The 21,249-nt window shown below is 49.5% G+C and overlaps 1 protein-coding gene across 2 annotated transcripts in view; it reads left to right on the top strand.

Moving 5' to 3' along the window:
* LOC147662953 (very-long-chain (3R)-3-hydroxyacyl-CoA dehydratase-like) overlaps window positions 1-21,249 on the top strand; it is a 235,620-nt gene that overhangs the window by 183,184 nt on the left and 31,187 nt on the right. For both annotated transcript variants that reach the window (XM_086950768.1, XM_086950769.1), the window contains exons 4-5: window positions 1,882-1,994; window positions 8,177-8,283. In XM_086950768.1, the coding sequence (XP_086806894.1) occupies window positions 1,882-1,994; window positions 8,177-8,283 (220 nt within the window). The remainder of the gene's footprint in view (window positions 1-1,881; window positions 1,995-8,176; window positions 8,284-21,249) is intronic.

The following is a 21,249-nucleotide window of genomic DNA, read 5'->3' as shown; positions in this document are numbered from 1 at the left end:
CATCTACTTGTGACACCTGGAGAGTCATGCCCACTCAAGTGCCCACATTGTCTGCTGGATCCCAACTGGTAGCGAGGCGTGAGCGTGGAAATAGGAATTGTGCCTAGAGACCGGATTGCCTTGTGTGGGGCACCAAAGTCTTGCCCGCATCTAAGGCATGTGGATCCCGCATCTTGGGGGACCTTGACATGCATAAGTGTCTTGTTGGTGGTGAGTGGATTCACTGGTTGCGGGATCCTCATGCCAGCTTCGTTGATCATGCCGTATCTCTCGCGCAATACTCCAACTGCATGCTCATTGTGTGCGGTGTCTGATTCACAAGGTGTGACCCTTAGAGGTAGGACGTAACTATCCTAGTGCCTCATTCTACCTCTTGAGGCATTGCTGAACTTGTGCCTTAGTGTGTGACCGGCACTGTCCGCTGCGACCAATATCAACATGCACTGGGTGTTGTACTTCATTTCCAGTGAGTTGTGGAATTTGCAACTCTTTGTTGTATTTGACGGAAACAGTCTGGTGCAACCCGCATCATCGCGCACCAGGCGTTCCCAGATTGCCGAACTGTGAATCTGATCAACGTGTACCTGACGGGGTGCCTCCTTCTCCCGAGGGGCCCCTTTTCATTCTCCATTCATTGATTGTTCCCTTTTTGGCAATCAGTGCGGCAGACCAACTGCCCTCTCTTCACCAGGCCTTCCCCGACGACATCGTGTTGCCAAGTAGTATTGCGTGGCCCGGGTGGTAAGAGTGATTGACTGGGCTGGAAGAACGCATTCAAGAATGATTGGAAGCAGGTCAAAAGATTGTGTTACCTCCCTCCCCCTGTGCTTTGCATAATTGGGCTGGTGCAGAAGGACCTTGTGGACTCCTTTCGTTGACCGACTATTGCCTTCAGCCCGTTTCTGCTCTGCATCCTGTGGGTGAGCTTCTCGAGTAGCTGCCAACCCCCTATGACGACTGCCTCCTAATTAATCCTACTACAGATCCCCACCTGCTTCCCTGGGACCCTGACTAAGAGTGACTTTGGCCGCATGCGGTCTAGTGCCTGGGGGAAGACGAGGAGTCTCCAATCAGGGGCTGTAGGATATTTAGAGTGAGATGGAGGGAGGTTTGGGGACATGGGGTCTGCTGTGTGTTATCCATTGACCTGCTGGGTATCAGTTGCACGGCATTAGGGTGCAGGGTGCATATATGCAAGAGCAACGCATCTATAAAAAGATATTTATAAAGCCATGCAATGCCACCTTGCATGGCCTCGTAAATCTGAGTAATGTAACATAGCACAAATCAATGCATTGCATTACTCTGTGCCATGGAGACATTTCCATGAGTGTTCCCATGCAACATTCATGGATTTTGATGCATTCCCAGATTTTACAAGAACAGGTAAACCTGGGAATATGCCCAAAAAAAACACATAAGCCTTCCCATGAGAGGTGTAACTAGGAGAAATATCTCTATTTCTTGTTGTTTTTTCCTCTTTCTATGTGGGCTGCATTCTGCAGATGCCACTTCCTGCACAAAAACAATCCTGCATGCAATGCAGGCACCCTTGCACCATGGAGCAAGGGGGCCTGCGTTGGCGCTAGGCAGCCATTGTGTGCCAGGACAGGGGAAAGCACAGGAATGCGATGTTCTTTTTAATATGGCACTTTCCTCCCTTTCCCTGTCACGCAGCACAGCAAGATGACTTGCTGCATGACTTTTCTGTAAATATGCCCCGTAGTGTTTTCCGAATAATTTGTAGCAAAAACGTTTATTTGCTTCTGTCATTTATATCTGTATGAATTCAGTAGTTCCTGCTCACATGGAGCTATTGAAGGAGCCTTGAGATGTTGCAAAGGAAATTCTTCCATATTATCTTTACTCCTTATCTTTCAGGTCACACAGAGGCTGATTATTTTGTTTGTGGTTGTTGCCAGTCAGGAAGAAGTCCAGGGCAAATATGTTGTCTGTCTTTTGTTTTTCCTGTGGAATCTCTGGGATGTTGTAAGGTAAGAAACCACAGCATGTCAATGGATTTACGGTTCTTGAAAATATAGTCTGCAACTACAATAAAAGATTCTTACATTAATTTTAGCAAATGTTTATGTTAAAAATATTGTAAGCTCTTGTGTCTCTTTGGTCTGCCTTTGTCGAGAGCAGACTGCAGAGAAAGCTTAAAGGAAAATAGACAGTTGAGAGGCTTTTACTTTGCTGCCTAAAATAGTGGGGGGCATGTTTATCAAAAAATCACACAGCTCAGCAAGCCACCTTGCTACGATGCGTGACAGCAGGAATGCGCCTTAAGTAACATTATTTGCCACATTCCTTTCTTTTTCCTGCGCTGGTGCATAATGTGCTGCCTGCGTTGTAAGCAGGAATATTTTTGTGCAGGAATTGACACCTTCATGCACAAAACAATTCCCTGTGGCGTAGGAAAACACAAAAAGCCCAACCAGGGGTGAAACCATATACTAAAAATAGTGGAATGTGAGGTAAGTACCAAATGGGACTAGTACCCGAGGATGGAGGACCCCAGGGGAAGCACGGAATCACCCAAGGTGAGTAGCTAGAGACCCCAAGGCGCCTGGGTGAAAAGTGGTTACACCAGGTCAAACGTCAATCGGCTAACACAGGGTAAGTCATGGTTGGAATTTAACAGTTCTAGGACCCTTCCCAAAGGACCCCGAAGGAAATACTTGGTCAAGGAAGGTTGGAGAGCCACTCCACCTGTGGATACCCCAGAAACCAGGATACCTACACCAGTGAGCCCAGGTGCATAGGAATGAAATGGTGTTGGCACCACCCATAGACGCCAATGGAGGATCGTGGAAGATCAGCAGCTACAGAGTGTCGTGAACCAGGATGTTGAAGCCTGAAAACAGAGGGGACAGAGTCCAAACAACACCTAGAGGTGACCAGGAGGCACAGGAGCAGAACGCCAGCCCTTATAGAAGGTTTGTGCTGTAGCATGGTGAGGTTTAAGCAGAAGCTGTGGAGCCCAGGCGATGATGCAGGGGCACAGGAACCTTCTGCGAGCTGTCCCATGCTGGTTGACAACTGCAGGAAGGTAGTGGCAGCAGGACCATCAACAAGCCTAGGCAAACACCAGTAACTGTTTGCAGGAGAAGATGCTGTGTTGCAGACCAGCAAATTCTGTGTGACTAACCCAGCAAAAGTAAGTCAGGGTCAGCCCTCAGCACGCAGGAGAGCCATCAGGAATTGATAGAGCCCCCTCGAGGACCCTCTGGCAGTAGGCAGAGGGAGGCGCAGGGAAGCCTCAAGAGCACATAGGAGATGAAGGCCCACAATGCAGGCAGGACATCGTTCTTGGAGCTGTGCAGTGCTGGAGGCTGGGGCTTCTTGAAGCTTGAAGATTTTTTGTAAAGAGAGCCAACAAGCCTTGGTAATGACAAACAGACGTGGTGCACAGGGAGGCGGTTCACGTCGGCTAGAGAGGGATTACAGTCACTCAAGTTGCAGGGTAGACTAGTCAGGCCTGTGGAGAACCAACAAACCAACACCTGTGTTGTAGAGCCAGGTGATGTCCATGGGACAACAGGATCAGCAGACCGGTCATCATCGTAAAGGTGCCTGCGGATGCAGGGAAGGGACTCCTTCACTCTAAGGGAGATCCTTCTGGCTGGGATGAAGGATGAGTCCTTGGTGACTTGGAGGATGCATGGCCATGGAGTTGCCGAACTTGAAGAAACACAGGGACGAAGATGCAGCAGGCATCTTCCCACCGGTGCAGCCTTGTCTTTGCAACTCTGCTGTTCTTTGAGACAGGACCACTGTCCACCAACAGAAGAGTCTTTAGACAGTCTTCAGACAACAGGCAGTCGGATCTAAAAGTTGTTGTCGGAACGTATAGAAGGACCCACCCTCAGGGGAGCCATTAAGTTATCCTAAAAAGGGGAAGGACCTCTTCTCTGGTGATCTACCTATCAGAGGGGGTCAGGGATGCTACTCAGCTGTCCTAGCCAGTCAGATGCTCCCAGGAGCCATCATTCAAATTGGCAGAATCAAGTGGCCACCTGGAGGAGCTCTGGGCACGTCCCTAGGGAGGAGCTGGACAGGGACAGGGAAGGTGTACACTCCACTGTCCCTTGTGTGGTTTCATTCCAGAGCGGGAGCCATTAGCTCCTGAACTGGGCAAAACGGGTTTATGCATGGAGGGCACCAAATGTGCCTTCCAATGCAGTCTGGTGGAGCTCGGAAGTGCTCCCACCCTACCTAATTCAAAAGGAGTAGTGGTCACACCTCTCCTTTGCAGGAAATCCTTTGTTCAGCTTCCCCTGCTTAAGTTAAGCTCATCAGCAGGGGGCCAGAATATTGTCTATGGTTGGAAGCAGCGCGTCCTGGCAGGCAGATCCTCTATAGCTACACAGGTAGATATTGGGGAGTCCTCCAAGGAGCAGATGGTATCATGCAACTAACACTGGAATTGGTGTCGTTGCATGATTCCAACATGTTTGATACCAAACATGACCTGGTTTGGGCAGTCATATGTAGCTGGACATCTCGACTGGCCAGTGTCCACTACATTACTTATAATGGCTGTCCCGCACTTACAAAAGCCCAGAGAATGGAGGCTGGGGTTTGTAGGGATACCTCTGCTCTTGCAGGGGTACCCACACACTTAGAACCAAGCACCCTGCCCTTGGACTGAAGGGCCTACCTTAGGGGTGACTTATATCCTGATCACACGCTTTTAACCTATAGGGGAAACCTTATAGCCTGAGTGAAAGGTGCAAGCACCATTTCACGCAGAATGCAAAGGCAGCTTTGCAGACACAGTTTGCATGGGCTCCAATGGGCGGGATAATACATGCTGCTGCTCATAGAACACCCATGGTGTACTAATGTCCTGGGTACCTCAGTACCATATACTGGGCCTTATAATGGTACCCCAGTATGCCAATTGTGGGATGTACAACATACCAGAGAATTTAGAGGAGAGAGTACTGCCACTGTGGTTCTGATTAGCAGGATTCCAGTGAACTACAGTCAAAGAACACTGACTCCAGACAAAAAGTGGAGGTATCTAAGCCAGAACGATCCAACTTTCCTACACCTATCTCATAACCGCGGTGATTGCTTAAAGCATTACTGTAGCTCTGAAGCAGTAGCATAAGAAGGATGCCATTGGCCCTGGTCCAAATAAGGAAAATGGCACCTGTGACTACTGAGGGAGTATTACAATTCAGGAAATTTTAAGAGTTCACTGGGCCCCCTCAAGGCTCTGCGCACCGTTGTCACTGCACCTGCTGCACCAGTGGTAGTTACGACCTTGTGAGTAAGAGGGCTATGCTGCTTAGCATGGAATCTGAGTGGAGGTGCCACAGTCAGATTTGCCAGGCTCCGGGGCTTCAGCTCTAAATCATTCGCTTGGGACCGCAGAGATCTGGCTGAGTATTTTGGCCACTGGTATTTTGGCCACTGGAAGTGGCCCACTTGGGTAGAAATGGCAGCTCACAGACTATGGACCAGGCTGATTTTTCACCGACAAAGCAGGGTGTCACATTGTGCAAGAGCAGCAGGGCATGAGGACACTTGGCAGTGAGAGGAAAACAAAAGGATGTGCATGTTGAGAACCTCCATGTCCACCTGGTGGGGCACCATCTTCAGTGGGCTACGTGGTAGGCTTTGTTTTTTACTTGTCCTTTTAACCACACACGTCAACATGATGTACTGATTGACTGTATCAATAACACACTAGTTTATTATTTGTTTCAATGTACAATGGGCACTTTGTCATTTAGGTTTCCAAACCAGCAGAAATAATCCAGTGAAAGACAGGCCACTACCTCCACTAAAAGGTTTTATGTTTCCGCATGTATCTATGTACATTGTGGGGTGTTCAGAACAGAATGTGTATGTATTAGTGGAGTGGCATTAATAGATGAAAGTAACTGATGAATAGTGACATTAATAGGACAATGCAAGGGTCCTGCCTGTAACAATTCTTGGCCCTCTGAGGCTGGGACAATTGTTTTGGCCATCAGGATACAGCGCTGTGAGTGAGATAACAGGAGAGGGCGAATCAGTACCTTGGTTTGAAAGCATAACTGGAGTTCTTACATATACATTATAAGGGTTTATTAGTTAAACATCAAAGCAAAATCCCATTCAGCAACAGTCGCCAACAGTAATGCATATAATGTAAATGATAGTAGTGCCTCCACTCCATCCAGTCTATTCTAGGCTCTATGTGAGACAGGTGAAGTTGGTTGTTAGATTACGACTCAACTCTAGACAATATATGAACACAAACCCTGCTATGTACTAAAACAAACATGTTAATGGCTGTATGTGGAGTGGTGTGGCTCACTGGTTAGAGGCGGCAGACCCGGAAGCAGAGGACGGCCCGGGACCAGGGTTCAATTCCTGATGCACCAGGGTCAGCGGACTCGATAATTCTCGCCTCGGTGCCTACTCTAACCAGGGATCACACTCGGCAACTCTGGGCATTAGCTTGCCTCATCTCCACAACGGCCCCCACAAACGCCAGGGATGCCTGGTTTCACCTTGGAGATACCCAGGAGGGAACATCTCACAGGGAAAGCCAGGACGGGTTCCCCAGCGGTCTATAGCGCCAGGACGCCTCCGGGCAGCAGTGCGCTTTACAAGACACGCACATTTACATTTACATTTGTATTCATATTGGGACCATTCAGCTGTAGCCGAAAATTGGAAACAAGTCCCCTCAGACAGTACGTTTCAAAATCGGTTTTAAATCAAACCACTTATTTTGTGAGGCACATGTGAAAACAGTATCAAGATAATCAATGTGTGTTTGTTAGGTGAGGTGTAGATGAATGCTAGCTTCCATCTTTGGAATGTAAATAATATGCATGCACCTAAAGTTAGCTACCTGTGAAACAAATGCATTAGGAAAAAATAAAATGCAAATTCACCTATGTTCTTTTTGGGAACAGTTTTGTGGTGCCTTGAAAAGTGGGCACCGAAGCAACTTCTGAGGTTCGTTTCATGCATGATAGCAGTCATAAATGTCTAAATCCGCAGCTAAAATACCTTGCAGCAGTCGTAAAAATGTTTCAATGACCCAATATCCCCTGGAAACAGTCTCTCTTCAAAACTAAAATAGGAAGAGGTCTTGGTTCACAGAGACCACCTGTATGTGACAGCTCTCGGTGACAAGTCATCCGACAGAAACGACACCTCTCGTGCTCCTCCAGGCTGTGATAGCTGTAGCTGACCCTACGAGACTGTGCTATCACACAGGGAAGTGGATTTGCCTTACTTGTGTGCAGATAGTGGCAATGTCCATGGACAAAGTGGGTGGTCCTGCCTGGGATCCTACTTCTCCCTCTTTTTTAAAATCTCACTAACAAATGAACTAAAGGTGTATGCTGACTCTGTACTGAGAACTTAGCCAGGATCCAAGTTATCAGTAACAGGTACTATTACATTGGGCCCGATTCACAGAACTAACTTAAGACAAAATCCTCAACTTACTACCATTTTGGTATTCACAGAAGGCACTTACTCATTTCGGTATTCACAGAAGTTAGGACTCCTAACTTTAGGACTCCTAAATGCCTTCTGTGAATACCTAAAGTCGTAAAGTTAGGATTTTTCTCAGTTTAGGAGTAGTAAAATTAGGAGTGCTAACTTTACTACTCCTTAACTAAGAAAAATCCTAATATTAAGACTTTTGGTATTCACTGAAGGCATTTAGGAGTCCTAAAGTTAGGAGTCCTAACTTTACTACTACTAAACTGAGAAAAATCCTAATTTTAAGACTTTCGGTATTCACAGAAGGCATTTAGGAGTCCTAAAGTTAGGAGTCCTAACTTTACTACTACTAAACTGAGAAAAATCCTAATTTTAAGACTTTCGGTATTCACAGAAGGCATTTAGGAGTCCTAAAGTTAGGAGTCCTAACTTCTGTGAATACCAAAATGAGTAAGTGCCTTCTGTGAATACCAAAATGAGTAAGTGCCTTCTGTGAATACCAAAATGGTAGTAAGTTTAGGATTTTGTCTTAAGTTAGTTCGGTGAATCGGACCCAATGTCTGCATTCCAGTCCCCTCAAAGCAGTACAGCACAGTCCACATGTTCGTCAAATCCAGATGCTTACAAAACTGCATTTATTCATTTCGTATGTTTTTCCAAGTTTGGATGGAAAAAAACTGTGTCTCAAATCACTTGTTTTTTCTTCACACAGATACCCTTACAATATGCTTTTATTGATGGAAATAGAGTTTCCAAGTTTGACATGGCTCAACCACACCATATGGATTCCAGTGTACCCTCTTTCAGTTCTGGCTGAAGGTAATAGAAAGTAATTTGTGTTTAGTTATTTACACCGAATAGAAAGGTACGTTCCTATTGTGGATATAAGCCTAAAAGGTCAAACTAACTATATACAGCCACATGTCAGTTTAATGGAATGCTATTTTGCAGTAACAAAGCACGGATTTTCAGTGCTCAAGTAAAAATAAAAATGGTGCCTCCTGGAGTACTCCATGTACATAAACTGTATTTTTTCTGGTCTTAATAATTTCAAACTCCTAGATGGTGATGTCTTAAAGTTGTCAAGAGCTGGTCTTCTAGGCAACGCTTGCAGAATCTTCGTTGGAAGGTAAGGCCGTTCACTTCCAGAGGCCGTAGCGCACTCCAGACTGAAACACGACACTCGCAAGTGCTGCAGAAAATAACACAGCAGGAAAGAGAAGAAGCATTTGCAATGCAGTAGGTCTCGCATTTGCGAGAGTTTTCAGCTAATGGCATTGTAAATGACAATGACTTTGATTTATCTGTTTTGCTAATAGAAACATAAATAAAAGGCATTGTCATTTACAATGCCAATAGCTCAAACTCCTTTAAATGCGAGACCTATTTCGTGTTAAGATTCCTTACCTTAGAATATCCCCAGGCGTCAGACTGGATCCAGAAAGTTTTGCGTAGCAGTACCCTTGCGCGTCGGTAGGCGTAGTCCGTGGCTCCGCGTCTGTCGTCGGCGCCGTGATGACGTCGTCTGAGTACTTAGACGCCGCCCTCGCGCGCTGACGTCAGTTCTTATACACAGCTTTTCCGTGCCAGAAACGCAGAGCCATGATAAAAACCGACACTGGTGGCATGAAACTAGGGCCCTGAAAGGGAAGAACCTTAACCCTAGATATCGGTTCGCAGAACGGGGAGGATGGGTGGGGCGGTAAGGAATCTAACACTAACTACTGTTACTTACAGATATATATCGTTACCGAAGGTAAGTAACTTGTGCATCTGAAAGAAACAGGTTAGTGTTAGATTCCTTACCTTAGAATAGATACCACAGCAATACCAACCCCGGTGGTGGGTCTGTGAACCAAGATCACACCGTAAAGTCCTGGAGCACGGAACGGCCAAAGAAGCCATCTCTCCGGACTTGGCTGTCCAGGCAGTAGTGTCTAGCGAACGTATGCAGCAAGGCCCACGTAGCTGCCTGACAGATGTCCTGCAAGGGGACTCCCCGACCCAGGGCCGTAGTAGCCACGTGACCCAAGTGGAGTGGCCATGCAGCCCCACCGGAGGCTCCTTCTTAGCCAGAGAATAACAGGCCTTAATGAACAAAACAACCCATCGAGAAATGGTGCGTTTGTGCACTGCCCGTCCCTTCTTAGCGCCCACGTAACCAACAAAGAGCTGGTCGTCCACCCGGAACTGGCGTGTGCGGTCCAAATAAAATGAGAGTGCACGTTTTGGGTCCAGACGGTGGAGCATCTCTTCCTCTTTTGAGGGATGCGGAGGCGGAAAGAAGGTGGGCAAGGTGATGGAGTGCCAGATGTGGAAGGCTTTAACAACCTTGGGCAGGAAAGAGGGACGTGTTTTTAAGACAACTTTGTCCGGATGGACAGAAAGGAAAGGAGGCTTAGAAGAAAGAGCCTGAAGCTCACTCACTCTCCTGGCAGAAGTGATGGCAACCAGGAATGCAGTCTTAAGAGTAAGAAGACGGAGAGGACAATTGTGAAGTGGCCCAAAAGGAGCGCACATCAAATAAGTTAGAACAAGGTTCAAGTCCCACTGAGGCATCATGAAAGGAACAGGAGGAAACATGTGAGTGATGCCCTTCAAGAATCTATTTACAACAGGGGACTTGAAAAGAGAAGGCTGATCAAGAAGGCTGAAATGGCAGAGAGGTAGCCTTTGATAGTGCCCAGAGCAGAGCCCTGCTGGGCAAGTGAAAGAAGAAAGAGGAGAACCTCTGAAAGAGGGGCAGAAAGGAGATCCACAGCCTTTGCTGTGCACCATGCCACAAATCTGTTCCACCTGCAGGAGTATACCCCTTTTGTGGAGGGACGCCTGGTTGCCAGAATGACATCACAGACTTCAGGAGGCAAGTTAAATGGCCTCGACTGCCGCTGCATAATCGCCACGCATGGAGGTGGAGACTGGACAGGTTCGGTGGAGGACCGTCCCCTGCTGCTGCGACAGAAGGTCCTCCTGAAGAGGCAGACGATTCGGGGGATCGACTGACATGCTGAGTAGCTCGGGATACCAGTATCTTCGTGCCCAGTCCGGGGCCACAAGTATGACTTGGGCCCGGTCGCGCCTGATCTTCTTCAGCACTCTGGGCAGAAGTGGTATAGGCGAAAAGGTGAACAAAAGACCGCAACTCCACTCACGGCGAAAAGCGTCGCCGAGTGAGAGCCGCTTTGGAAATTACAACGCGCAGCACTGATGACATTGCGCGTTCTCTTCTGTGGCGAATAGATCTAATCAAGGCTCTCCCCACTGTCGAAAGAGATCTTGCGCCATGTCCGAGTGCAGACGCCATTCGTGAACCCTCATGCACCGACGGCTGAGTTCGTCCGCCCTGGCATTCAGGGAACCTGCCAGGTGTTGAACCACCAGGGTGATGCCCTGGTGTTTCAGTCATTGCCAGAGGCGCAGAGCCTCCTGGCAAGGGGTCCACGACCCCACCCCGCCCTGTTTGTTGCAGTACCACATGGCGGTGGTGTTGTCCGTGAACACCTGCACTACACTTCCCCGGACAGAGGGAAGGAATGCCTTCAGTGCAAGCCGGATCGCCCGCAGCTCCAGAAGGTTGATATGGAGCCGGGACTCCGCCGGAGACCAGAGGCCTCTGATCTCCGCCTCTCCCATGTGGCCCCCCAGCCCAAGAGGGACGCATCCATCACAACTTCTTGCTCCGGTTGAGGTAGGGAGAGGGATCTGCCTCTGACCCAATCGCGTCCGTGAGCCACCACTGCAACTGTCTCGCAGTGCCCTCCAAGATCAGGACGTGGTCGAACAGGTTGCCCTGATGCTGGGCCCACTGAAACTTCAGGTCCCACTGCAGAGCCCGCATCCGCCACTTGGCGTGATGCACCAGAAGGATGCAGGAGGCCATCAGCCCCAGAAGCCGCAGCGTCAACCTGACCGAGACCCGGGATAAAGGCTGAAAGATTGGAATCAGAGCCTAAATAGCCCGAACCCGCTGTTCTGGAGGATAAACCCGAAACTGCGCCGAATCCAGAACCTCTCCGATGAAGAGGAGATTTTGAGAGGGACACAGGTGTGACTTCAGCACATTGATGGAAAACCCCAGCAAGTGCAGGAGGTCAGCCGTAGTCTGGAGGTGGCTGACGACTGTCTGGGGCGAGCCCGCTTTCAACAACCAGTCATCGAGATAGGGGAAGACTGACACCCCTAATCTGCGCAGATGAGCTGCGACCACCGCCATCACTTTCGGGAACACCAGTGGGGCGCTGGTAAGGCCAAAGGGGAGCACGGTGAACTGAAAGTGCTCGTGGCCTACCGTGAACCGCAGGTAACGCCGGTGGGCCGGCAGGACGGGGATGTGGAAATAATCGTCCTGCAAGTCTAACGCTACCATCCAGTCTCCGGGGTCCAGGGCAGCTAAGACCTGAGCCAAAGTCAGCAACTTGAACTTTTCCTTCCGGAGGAAGCCGTTGACGTTCCGCAGGTCCAAGATAGGGCGTAGGCCCCCTTTGCCCTTCTTGGGAACCAGAAAGTAGTGGGAATAGCAACCACACCCTACTTCTGGCCCAAGAACGCGCTCGATGCCCCCCTTGGCCAAGAGGGCCGATACTTCCTCTTTCAGAAGTTGCAAGTGATCCCCCGACACGCGGTGGTACTGCGGTGACATGGCTGGAGGGGTCGCCTTGAAGGGGAGGGAGTAGCACCTTCGGAATTTGCAGCACCCACCTGTCTGAAGTGATGTCACGCCAGGAGGAGGTGATGGCGGACCCCGCCCCCCACTGGCGTCAAATGGGCCTGAAAACTCGGACTAGGAGGGCTTTGAGGCAGAGGGTGGATGTGGACTGGCCTCGCCGTTGTCCCCTGGCACCACCACGGCGGTTACCACGTCTGCCACCGCGCTGGATGTTAGACTGCGGCCTGTGGCTGGCAGGACATGAAGGGGCGCCCCTTCCTTGGCCACGAAAGGAGCAAAAGGCAGAAGATGGCTGACGCTGGCCCGACAGGCCCAAGGACTTGGCCGTAGCCCTGGAGTCCTTGAAGCGTTCAAGCGCATGATCTGCCTTCTGCCTTGCCACCAAAGAGGTGGCTGCCATCGAACGGCATGTCCATGAGGGTGTTCTGGACATCAGCCGAGAAGTTGGCGGACCTCAGCCAGGCGTGGCGGCGAACCATCACCGACATCGCCCTGCCCAGAGAGTCCGTGGTATCCAGCCCGAATCGAATGGAATACTGCGCTGCCTTCCCTCCACAAGGGCTTGAGCGAGCTTTGCCCGGGCCCCCTCCGGGCACTCCGGCAGCACAGCCGCAACCGTATCCCACACAGATTGGGTGTAACGGCCCAAAAGGCAAGCGGTGTTGACTGACCACAACCCCAAACTGAGGGAGGAGAACAGTTTCTTTCCAAACTGTTCATACCTTTTGGATTCCCAATCTGGAGGTGCAGTCGGGAATGCGGACTGGGAAGTAGAGGCCTGGATGACCAGGCTCTCGGGGTGGAAAGAAAACTAGGGTTGCCCGGAGCTGGGCGGACAGGGGAAACTGGACCAGGTGCACAACAGGACGTCCGTCTCATTAAACGGCAGTAGAGGCTCCGGAGAGCCAGCCTGCGGTTTAAGGACCTCAGTGAGGATGTTAGACCTCACAGTCGCGACAGGGAGCTCAAGAGCCAAGGCCTTGGCCGCCCTCGTCAGCACCACACTGTAAGCAGCCCCCTCCTCCATAGCCACGGTAGGAGGGGAGACAAAGCCAGTGTCAGGTGAAGTATTGAGACCACTGGCTTTCCCTAGCTCGTCTGTCCAGTCCTGAAATGACTGACACTCCCGTGTCAGAGGGTCCTCGACCCCTCCCAGTCACCCTCGCCCTCCATCTCCGGAAAATCAGGTGCAAAGGATGGAGCCGGATCATAGAAGAATTGCTCTTCTGCCGGCGTCCAATGCGGCGTCGAGTGACGCCGATCCGGACCGAGGGAAGAACCAGGGACGGCGTCGGGGGCGACACCCTGCGGGTCAACGCCGGCGGGGGTCGTAAGGTCGACCAGCGGCGATCTGGAACCGGATCCAGCGGAGCCGGGACCGAAGTCGCCGATGGCGCCGGGGCCGAAGTACTTGGGCTCCCAGCTGGGACCGTGGGGCCCAAAGGCGCCGCAGAACCCAATGGAGGAGAGAGCGACCTTATGGCCATGGGGAAGGCATCAATCTCCTCCGGCGTCGCGTTCGGCCCAGGGACCGGCGGGTATGGAGCAGGCTGCCACGCCTGCGGCTACGGCGGAGCCGCGTGGGCAGTGTCGCCTGAACCCCCGGCCACATCGCGCGAGCGTCGGGGGGAGTCGGAAGACCGATGTCGCCTCTTCGACTTCTTGTGCCTCTTACCTGAGGACTTGGAGCCCAACGAATGGTGACGACTCGCCGAGCTTCGACGACTGTGGCCCCGCGACCGGTCCCTCGACCCCCTCCTCGACCGTGAGCGGCGCGGGCCGACTGCCGGATCTCGAGGCGCTTACGGGACCGCTCCCGCCTAGCCTTCGACGTCAGAGCCCAGCAGTCGGGGCACGACTTGTCGTCGTGGTCGGCCCCAAGGATATAGAGGCACCGACGGTGGGGATCGGTAACCGACATTAGTCGGTGGCAATCGGTACAGGGCTTGAACCCGGGCATCCCTACCGGCACCGAGAGTCGTAAAGACTCGAAGAGAGATCAAAAAGTATCAAAAAAAGTTTAGTTAAAAAGTGACTAAAGTACTGCTTTTTCTGGATCTGCGCTTGCCGGCGTGGAAAAAAGAAGAACTGACATCAGCGCGCGAGGGTGGCGTCTAAGTACTCCGATGACATCATCACGACGCCGATGACGGACGTGGTGCCGCGGACGACGCCTACCGACGCGAAAGGGTACTGCTACGCAAAACTTTCCGGGTCCAGTCTGACGCCTGGGGTTATTCTAAGGTAAGGAATCTAACACTAACCTGATTCTTTCAGATCAAAGAATCGGCCACCCTTGCCCGGGGTGCTCAGAATGTAAAAGCACGAATGGCGCACTGAATGTTGCAGGAAAGCATGTCGTGCCTGCAGTAGGAGAAACTCATTGATGAAAATAGTGCTTACATGACTAAAAAAGACATACCATGTAACAACCGAAGTAAAAAGGCCATTCCTCGTGAGAAGTTACAAATGAAAACAAGGCAGTACTAAGGATAGACTAACAAGTCTTTTAACAAATCAGAAGCCAGCATTTACGAAGGGCAATAACACAAGCCAATGACAAATATGGGCAGAGCTTTTATTCCATACTCCAATACAGCATGCCTGCAGAGCAGTGCATGCGCTGCCCAGGCTCAACCTAAAAACTGGAGACCAGATAAAACTTCTAGACGACTGGGCCAAGCAACTGAAGTCTAGCAAAGAAATAATGGCAGGACTTAAGAGATAATGTGGGGGCAAAGTTTCAGGAACATTTGCGATGCAACTAGACCAAACAATAGAACTTCTTGTATAGGGGAAAAAACAAGAACTGACCTATTAAAAGAATGGGTTTGGGCGTCTTGGATTGGGAAGAAGAGAACAGAAAAAATAACCGAATAATAAATACTTAAATAAATAAATAAAAATCATGTGTGTATATATTACACACACATATATATAGAATACACACACACACACATATATATATATATATATATATATATATATATATATATATATATATATATATATATATATATACACACAGATATATATATCAGGTATGGACTCGAGCAAACATGAAAAGGGTTTGCAAGGGAATCGCGGTAATAAGGAAAATCGGCAAAATACAACATCGCCCACTGAAGGGATATTATTGAGAGGTTGGTTTGACTACAGGTACCAGAAGGCTCGCTACTGAAAGACATTGCCACACCCACTGGAGGGTAATTAATGATATTTAAATGAGCAGTTACTTGGCACCTGGTAACTCAAACGCAGCTTCGAGATGTTGGCCGTGCTCCTCCTCTGATGAAAGCCTAAGTGAGGCTGAAATGCATAAGGACAATTGGAGCGCAGAAAAATGGAAATAAAGTTTGTGAACTAACCGCGATGTGTGCGGCTCATTTCTTTCCTTCTGGAGAGGTTTGGTGATTTATGACGGCCTGGTCCGGCCGTGGAGCAACGCACCACCAACTAAAGGAGCGCCACAGCTGCTCGAAAAGGACACAGTGAAGAAATCCGCCGAAAGGCAACAAGAGCAGCGGCTGCCGCCAGGGACTGTTCCCAGGTATGGACTCGAGCAAACATGAAAAGGGTTTGCAAGGGAATCGCAGTAATAAAGAAAATCGGCAAAATACAACATCGCCCACTGAAGGGATATTATTGAGAGGTTGGTTTGACTACAGGTACCAGAAGGCTCGCTACTGAAAGACATTGCCACACCCACTGGAGGGTAATTAATGATATCTAAATGAGCAGTTACTTGGCACCTGGTAACTCAAACGCAGCTTCGAGATGTTGGCCGTGCTCCTCCTCTGATGAAAGCCTAAGTGAGGCTGAAATGCATAAGGACAATTGGAGCGCAGAAAAATGGAAATAAAGTTTGTGAACTAACCGCGATGTGTGCGGCTCATTTCTTTCCCTCTGGAGAGGTTTGGTGATATATATATATATATATATATATATATATATATATATATATATATTTGGTCTTAGATTTATATAAATGTGCCCAAGTTCCTAAATACAAAGAATTCCTAGCGCGATCGGAAAATCTGACACACAGAGGGAAAAAAGCAAGATGGCTCTCCCAAAGGAAAATGGCCCGTGGAGTACCTCCAAGAACCAGCTGTGGCACCACCCACTTGCAGGGCACTGGTTAGTAGGAACTCCTTACAATAGCTACCTTACCTCAGGTTCTTATGTCCTCCAGTGCCAGCACACAGTCTTGTTGGTACTGTATGGATGGTAATCGAACATAAAGGGCTAGGTCTTGGTTGCTCTCGTGAAATCTGCACATTTTCCAAAACAATGCAGCTTTCCTCCACATCTATCAAAGCTGTTTCTCCAAATCTGACTTTTGGGAACAGAGGCGCCCAATATGCAATGAAAAAAGGGCTGATGGCTACATTGGGCTTGCGAATCATAATGTCACCTCTTACTCAGCTACAGTTCTGTATATTTAAAATAAACCATGCAGCAAATGTACTCTTTCATTGCTCACCTACATGTATTTTGAAAAATGGTTTGTCACACAAATATCTTTCTTAATGCCAAAAATGGCTGTATGTTTTGAAATTTTGGTTTTACACAAAATCTTTTTGTCCCTTTACAATATGGATAGGTATCCCTTAGTGCAGTAGAGTAGCAACAATGCCATGGGTAAAATGGTCCCTTTGATTGCTGATGGAGTTATAAAATTCGACTTTGTCAAGGTTCAGTGAGACTCTTAAGGGTCTGGGCCCCGGAGCAACTGCATCATCAGTGAAGTTCCCGGCACCCTCTCACCTCCTCTCAAGTACCTGTCTCGCTGTACCCCCTATCATTTCACCTCACTTGCAGCTCTCTGTCACTGTTTGGGCTGCAACTTCCACTCCACCCTCTCTCTTTTTGTGCAATGCATTGCACAGGGGCGTAATGGACACACGCGCAAGGTTGGGGGGGGGGGGGGTGGCAGGTTCCTTGGTTTGGTGCACCCCCCCCCCCTTCAGCCCTTAAGCCATGCCATTGCATTCATAGCAGAATGCGTGCAACGGCATGGAATAAGAAACATTTAAACGCTCGGAAAAGCCACTTTGCTTTCCTGCGCAGAAAGAAACAGAAAAGCAGCACTGTTCATTTAACATCGATGGTATACAGAGGCCCAGCAGAGGGTACCCCATGTCCATGGCATGGGTTTAATGCAGGCCTCTGCGACATTAGGAGCCCTCAACCCTTAGGGGGGCCCCATTGAGCTCAAGACTAATGAATATCTGTTCGATATGGGAGGTGCCTGGGTCCCTCACGACATTCTGCACCCCCCCCCCCCCCACTCAATCATTTTGCTTTATGCCAGTGCCATCAGGGGCAGCTCTAGGCTCATGGTGGCCCTGGGCAGGGGGCGCGTAGGTAGGGGGCCCTGGAAAGGGGGTACGGTCAGGGCGGAGCGCGGAGGCCAGTGATGAGGGGGGGTCAGGGTGTTTGGAAGTGGAACAGAGCCGGAGGCCGCCAAATCCCTGCCAGGGGCCGCCACGCAAATAAGTATCCATCCTCAGAGGATTATTATATTAAGGATATATATTGGCGTGGTGGCCCCTGAGGTTTGGTGGCCCTGTGCAGGGCCACAGCTTGCACATGCCTAAAGCCGCCCCTGGTGCCATTACCGCCAACAACTTTACATTTTACAGTGCACAATAGGGAGTTGTAGGATGACAATTTATGTTTTCCACCCTTCACCCCATGAAGAGAAACAAATATCCGTTTCAGAGAGGCGGGTGGCCGACTGTTTCTCCAATACTCAAACCACCTTGAACTTCAATAATGATTTCGGAGGGCACACATTACACCCTCATTTACACATGGATTCTGAAGCAAAATATAAGAGTTTTAATACCAATAAAGAGCTATAAAAAAAAACTACACATCCGCGATACAGAGGCCAGTCTGTCTTCACCCAGGCGCGACCTGTTTCTTACTTTCTGATGCAGCAACTGTCTCAGAATCTCACTATTTTTCAATCTCATGATTCCCAGACACTTTTTCAACTTTTGCTGGAGCCACAAATGGGAAACATGCAGAAGCAGCCTAATGTCAGCAGAGTCCGTAACATAATTATCTATCTCTGTTCGATTAAAGCACAAAAGCAGAAAACTGGTACCCTTATTGATGAACAATTCCACAAGTAGTTGGGCACAGACACGTTGCAGGATCCAAACTGGCTTAAATAACAATTTAAACATGCAACATATTGCTTTATGAGTCGGCATTGTAGTGGAAGCTGGGCCACCCGCATGTATACAAAATTTAAGAATGCCATCATTGCCCATTTTTTTTTTTAAACTTTATTTTTGTTGCAGGTAAAAAACACATATATCCTCAGCCCGTGGGCTGCATTTCCAAACCATCAATTGTGTGCTGATCTAGGATATAGTTGTAGACACGGCCCATCAGCCCACATCCAGGAGGCCGGGCGGCGCAGCTGTGGTCAATCAAACAAACAGTATATAATCAGCTTCAGTGCGGGTCATCCATGTCGAGTCGGTATCCTGCATTTTAATATATAATAACACCCCCCCCCCCCAACTATGCCCGTTGTGTCCGAATACCATATCCCAACAAGCTCTTTGCCACATCATTTCCTTTTGCCCCACAATATTTGGTGCATCTTCCCTATGGTCACAGTTTCGCCCCCCGCCACCCCCCCCCCCCCCCCCCCCCCATCCCACCACTTCCCCACAGAACATTACCTTTCCAGTCTTTTCCTTTTAAATTTCTCCTCGATGTTGCATACCTCCCCACTCATGTCTTTGCGGTTTCAAGTTAGACCCCACTCCTGTTGTAGGCCCTCCCTGTTCAATCCCGCACACCTCACTGCCCTCCCTCTAGACCATGATATTGTCTCCATTTTGCCCAGACTCTCTGAAACATTTTAGGGCACCCCCTCGCCTTATATGTCACCCTTTGTGCCGCCATGTAGAGATCCAGGCCCCTTCTCCATTCCTCTACGTCTGGTGTCTCCGCGGCCCCCCAATGTTTTGCGATGTCCCTCTTGGCCACCACTAGCGCCAGTACCAAAAATATGAGTTGGTTGCGCGGTAGGTCTACTTCGTTTGTCATGCCCAACAACACCAGTTTCGGTCTTGCTCTAATTCTATCCCCAGGACTTCCCCCAGCTCCGTGAAAATGTGTGTCCAGTATATGCGTATTTTTTTGCACGACCATATAGTGTGGTAAAAGTCCCCTGGGTGTTGTTGACATCTGAGACACCGGGGGCCTGTTATTTTCCCTGTTTTGAGGAGTCGTACTCTATCAAAGTATGTCCTGTGTAGCACGTTCAGCTGAATGAGCCTCAGCCGTGATTTAATCGCTACCTCGCGTGGGTGCATCAGGACTATCTCCCAATCCAAATCTTCCATCTCGCCTACGTCCGCCTCCCATACTCTTCTAAGTTTTGTTAAGTCCCCCAGTATATTGTTAGTTAGTGTCTTGTACGTGAGCGAGACCGCCTGATGTGTAATCTGTTCCTGCAAAAGCCTACCTTCCAGCGGAGTGTAGTCAGGCAAATCTGTGAGTGTGATGTTTTGTGCTCTCCATGCATGTGCCAATTGTGTATGTTTGAAATGTTGCGAGCGGTGTAGTCCATACTCCATTTGTAGCCTGTCGAACGACTTCAATTCCCCCCTATATATGACACCGCCTATATGCGAAATACCTATGTCGTCCCATCTTTGGAAACCTTTCAGTTTTTTTATTTTATTGTGTGTGCGTCTCAAATTTAGTTTAGTTGCTCTGTCTGGCAGGAATCCTGATTGGTCTGCGTGGATGAGATCTGGAATCACCGACCTCAGGCGCGTCGCCAATACCGTAGCCAGGATCTTCACCTCAATGTTAAGGAGCGAAATGGGGCGATACGAAGCACAGTCGTCAGTGGGTTTGCCCTGTTTGTGTATCGGTACAATGGTGGCCAGAGTGAGGTCGGGTGGGAGGCGTCCTTCTTGATAGGAGTCAGTGTAGAGGACTTTCAGGTGGCGCGTCAACAGATCTGCTGTACGTTTAAAAAATTCCGCCGGGAATCCATTGGGTCCCGGTGTTTTCCCTGTTTTGAGTTTATTAATGGCCTCGGAGATCTCGTCAAGCGAGATATCTGTCTCCAGAGCCGAGCTGGATTCAGTGTCTAGAGCCGGCAGATCTACTCCCTCCATATATTGTAGTGCGTCCTCAACCGTCCCGAGGTCCCTCGCAGCATAAAAGCCTTCATAGTGTCCCGCAAAGGTATCGGCTATCTCTTGTTCGGTGCACACCAGGACGTCATCTGTCCGCCTAATCTGTTCCACCCATCTGGCTGCCCTCTCCTTCCTACTCACCCACGCTAGGAGCTTGCCTGATTTGTCGCCCACGTCGTAGAGCCGATGCAGGGTGGCCAGTGATTGCGTCCGCGCTTCGTTCGAGGCTATCTCTCTATATTCCCTTTGCTTGTCTAGCAAGAGCCGTAGAGTATCGTCATCCTTGCGTGTCTGGTATTCTCCCTCTAAATGTAATATTTTGGCCTCCAGTTCCACTATCACTGCCTGTTGTTTCCTACGGTCCTCCCGCAGCCTACTCTGTGCCCAGTCTCTCAGAACCGTTTTCATAGCCTCCCAAAAGGTCACTCCAGAAGCAACCGTGCCTTCATTGTCTGCTACGTAGACTTTGACGTCCGCCCTGAGTCCTCTTATCATTTCTGGCTTCTGGAGATCCCAGGCTGCCAATCGCCAATCTGAGCCTGTCCTTCCTCTATCTGCCCCCACCTTAGGGTATAATGGAGAGTGGTCCGAGATCCCCCTTGCCTTATACGCCGCCTCGTCCCCAGTGGTGAGATATTGCCTAGCCATGAAGATATAGTCCAGTCTCGAGAACACTCTATGTGCCCCGGAGTAGAAGGAATAATCCTTGTGTGTGGGGTGTCGCCATCTCCATATGTCTGTGAGACCCAGGTTGGCCACGTGTTGTGATAGTGTTGTCTCTGCCCCTCCCCTACGTGTTGGCCCCGTGCGGTCTAACTCTTCCGACATAACATCGTTAAAGTCGCCCCCCACTATTTGTATTATGTCGGCAGTGTCCATGAGGATCTTAGCTATCGCTTTGTATGTGCGTGCCTGTAGTTTCGGTGGGGCGTAGAC

The sequence above is a fragment of the Lissotriton vulgaris genome, unplaced genomic scaffold, assembly GCF_964263255.1.
Source record: "Lissotriton vulgaris unplaced genomic scaffold, aLisVul1.2 SCAFFOLD_2804, whole genome shotgun sequence".
Classification (NCBI taxonomy): domain Eukaryota; kingdom Metazoa; phylum Chordata; class Amphibia; order Caudata; family Salamandridae; genus Lissotriton; species Lissotriton vulgaris.
The sequence above is the reverse complement of the archived record's forward strand: the minus strand, read 5'-3'. Positions and strand labels throughout refer to the sequence as shown.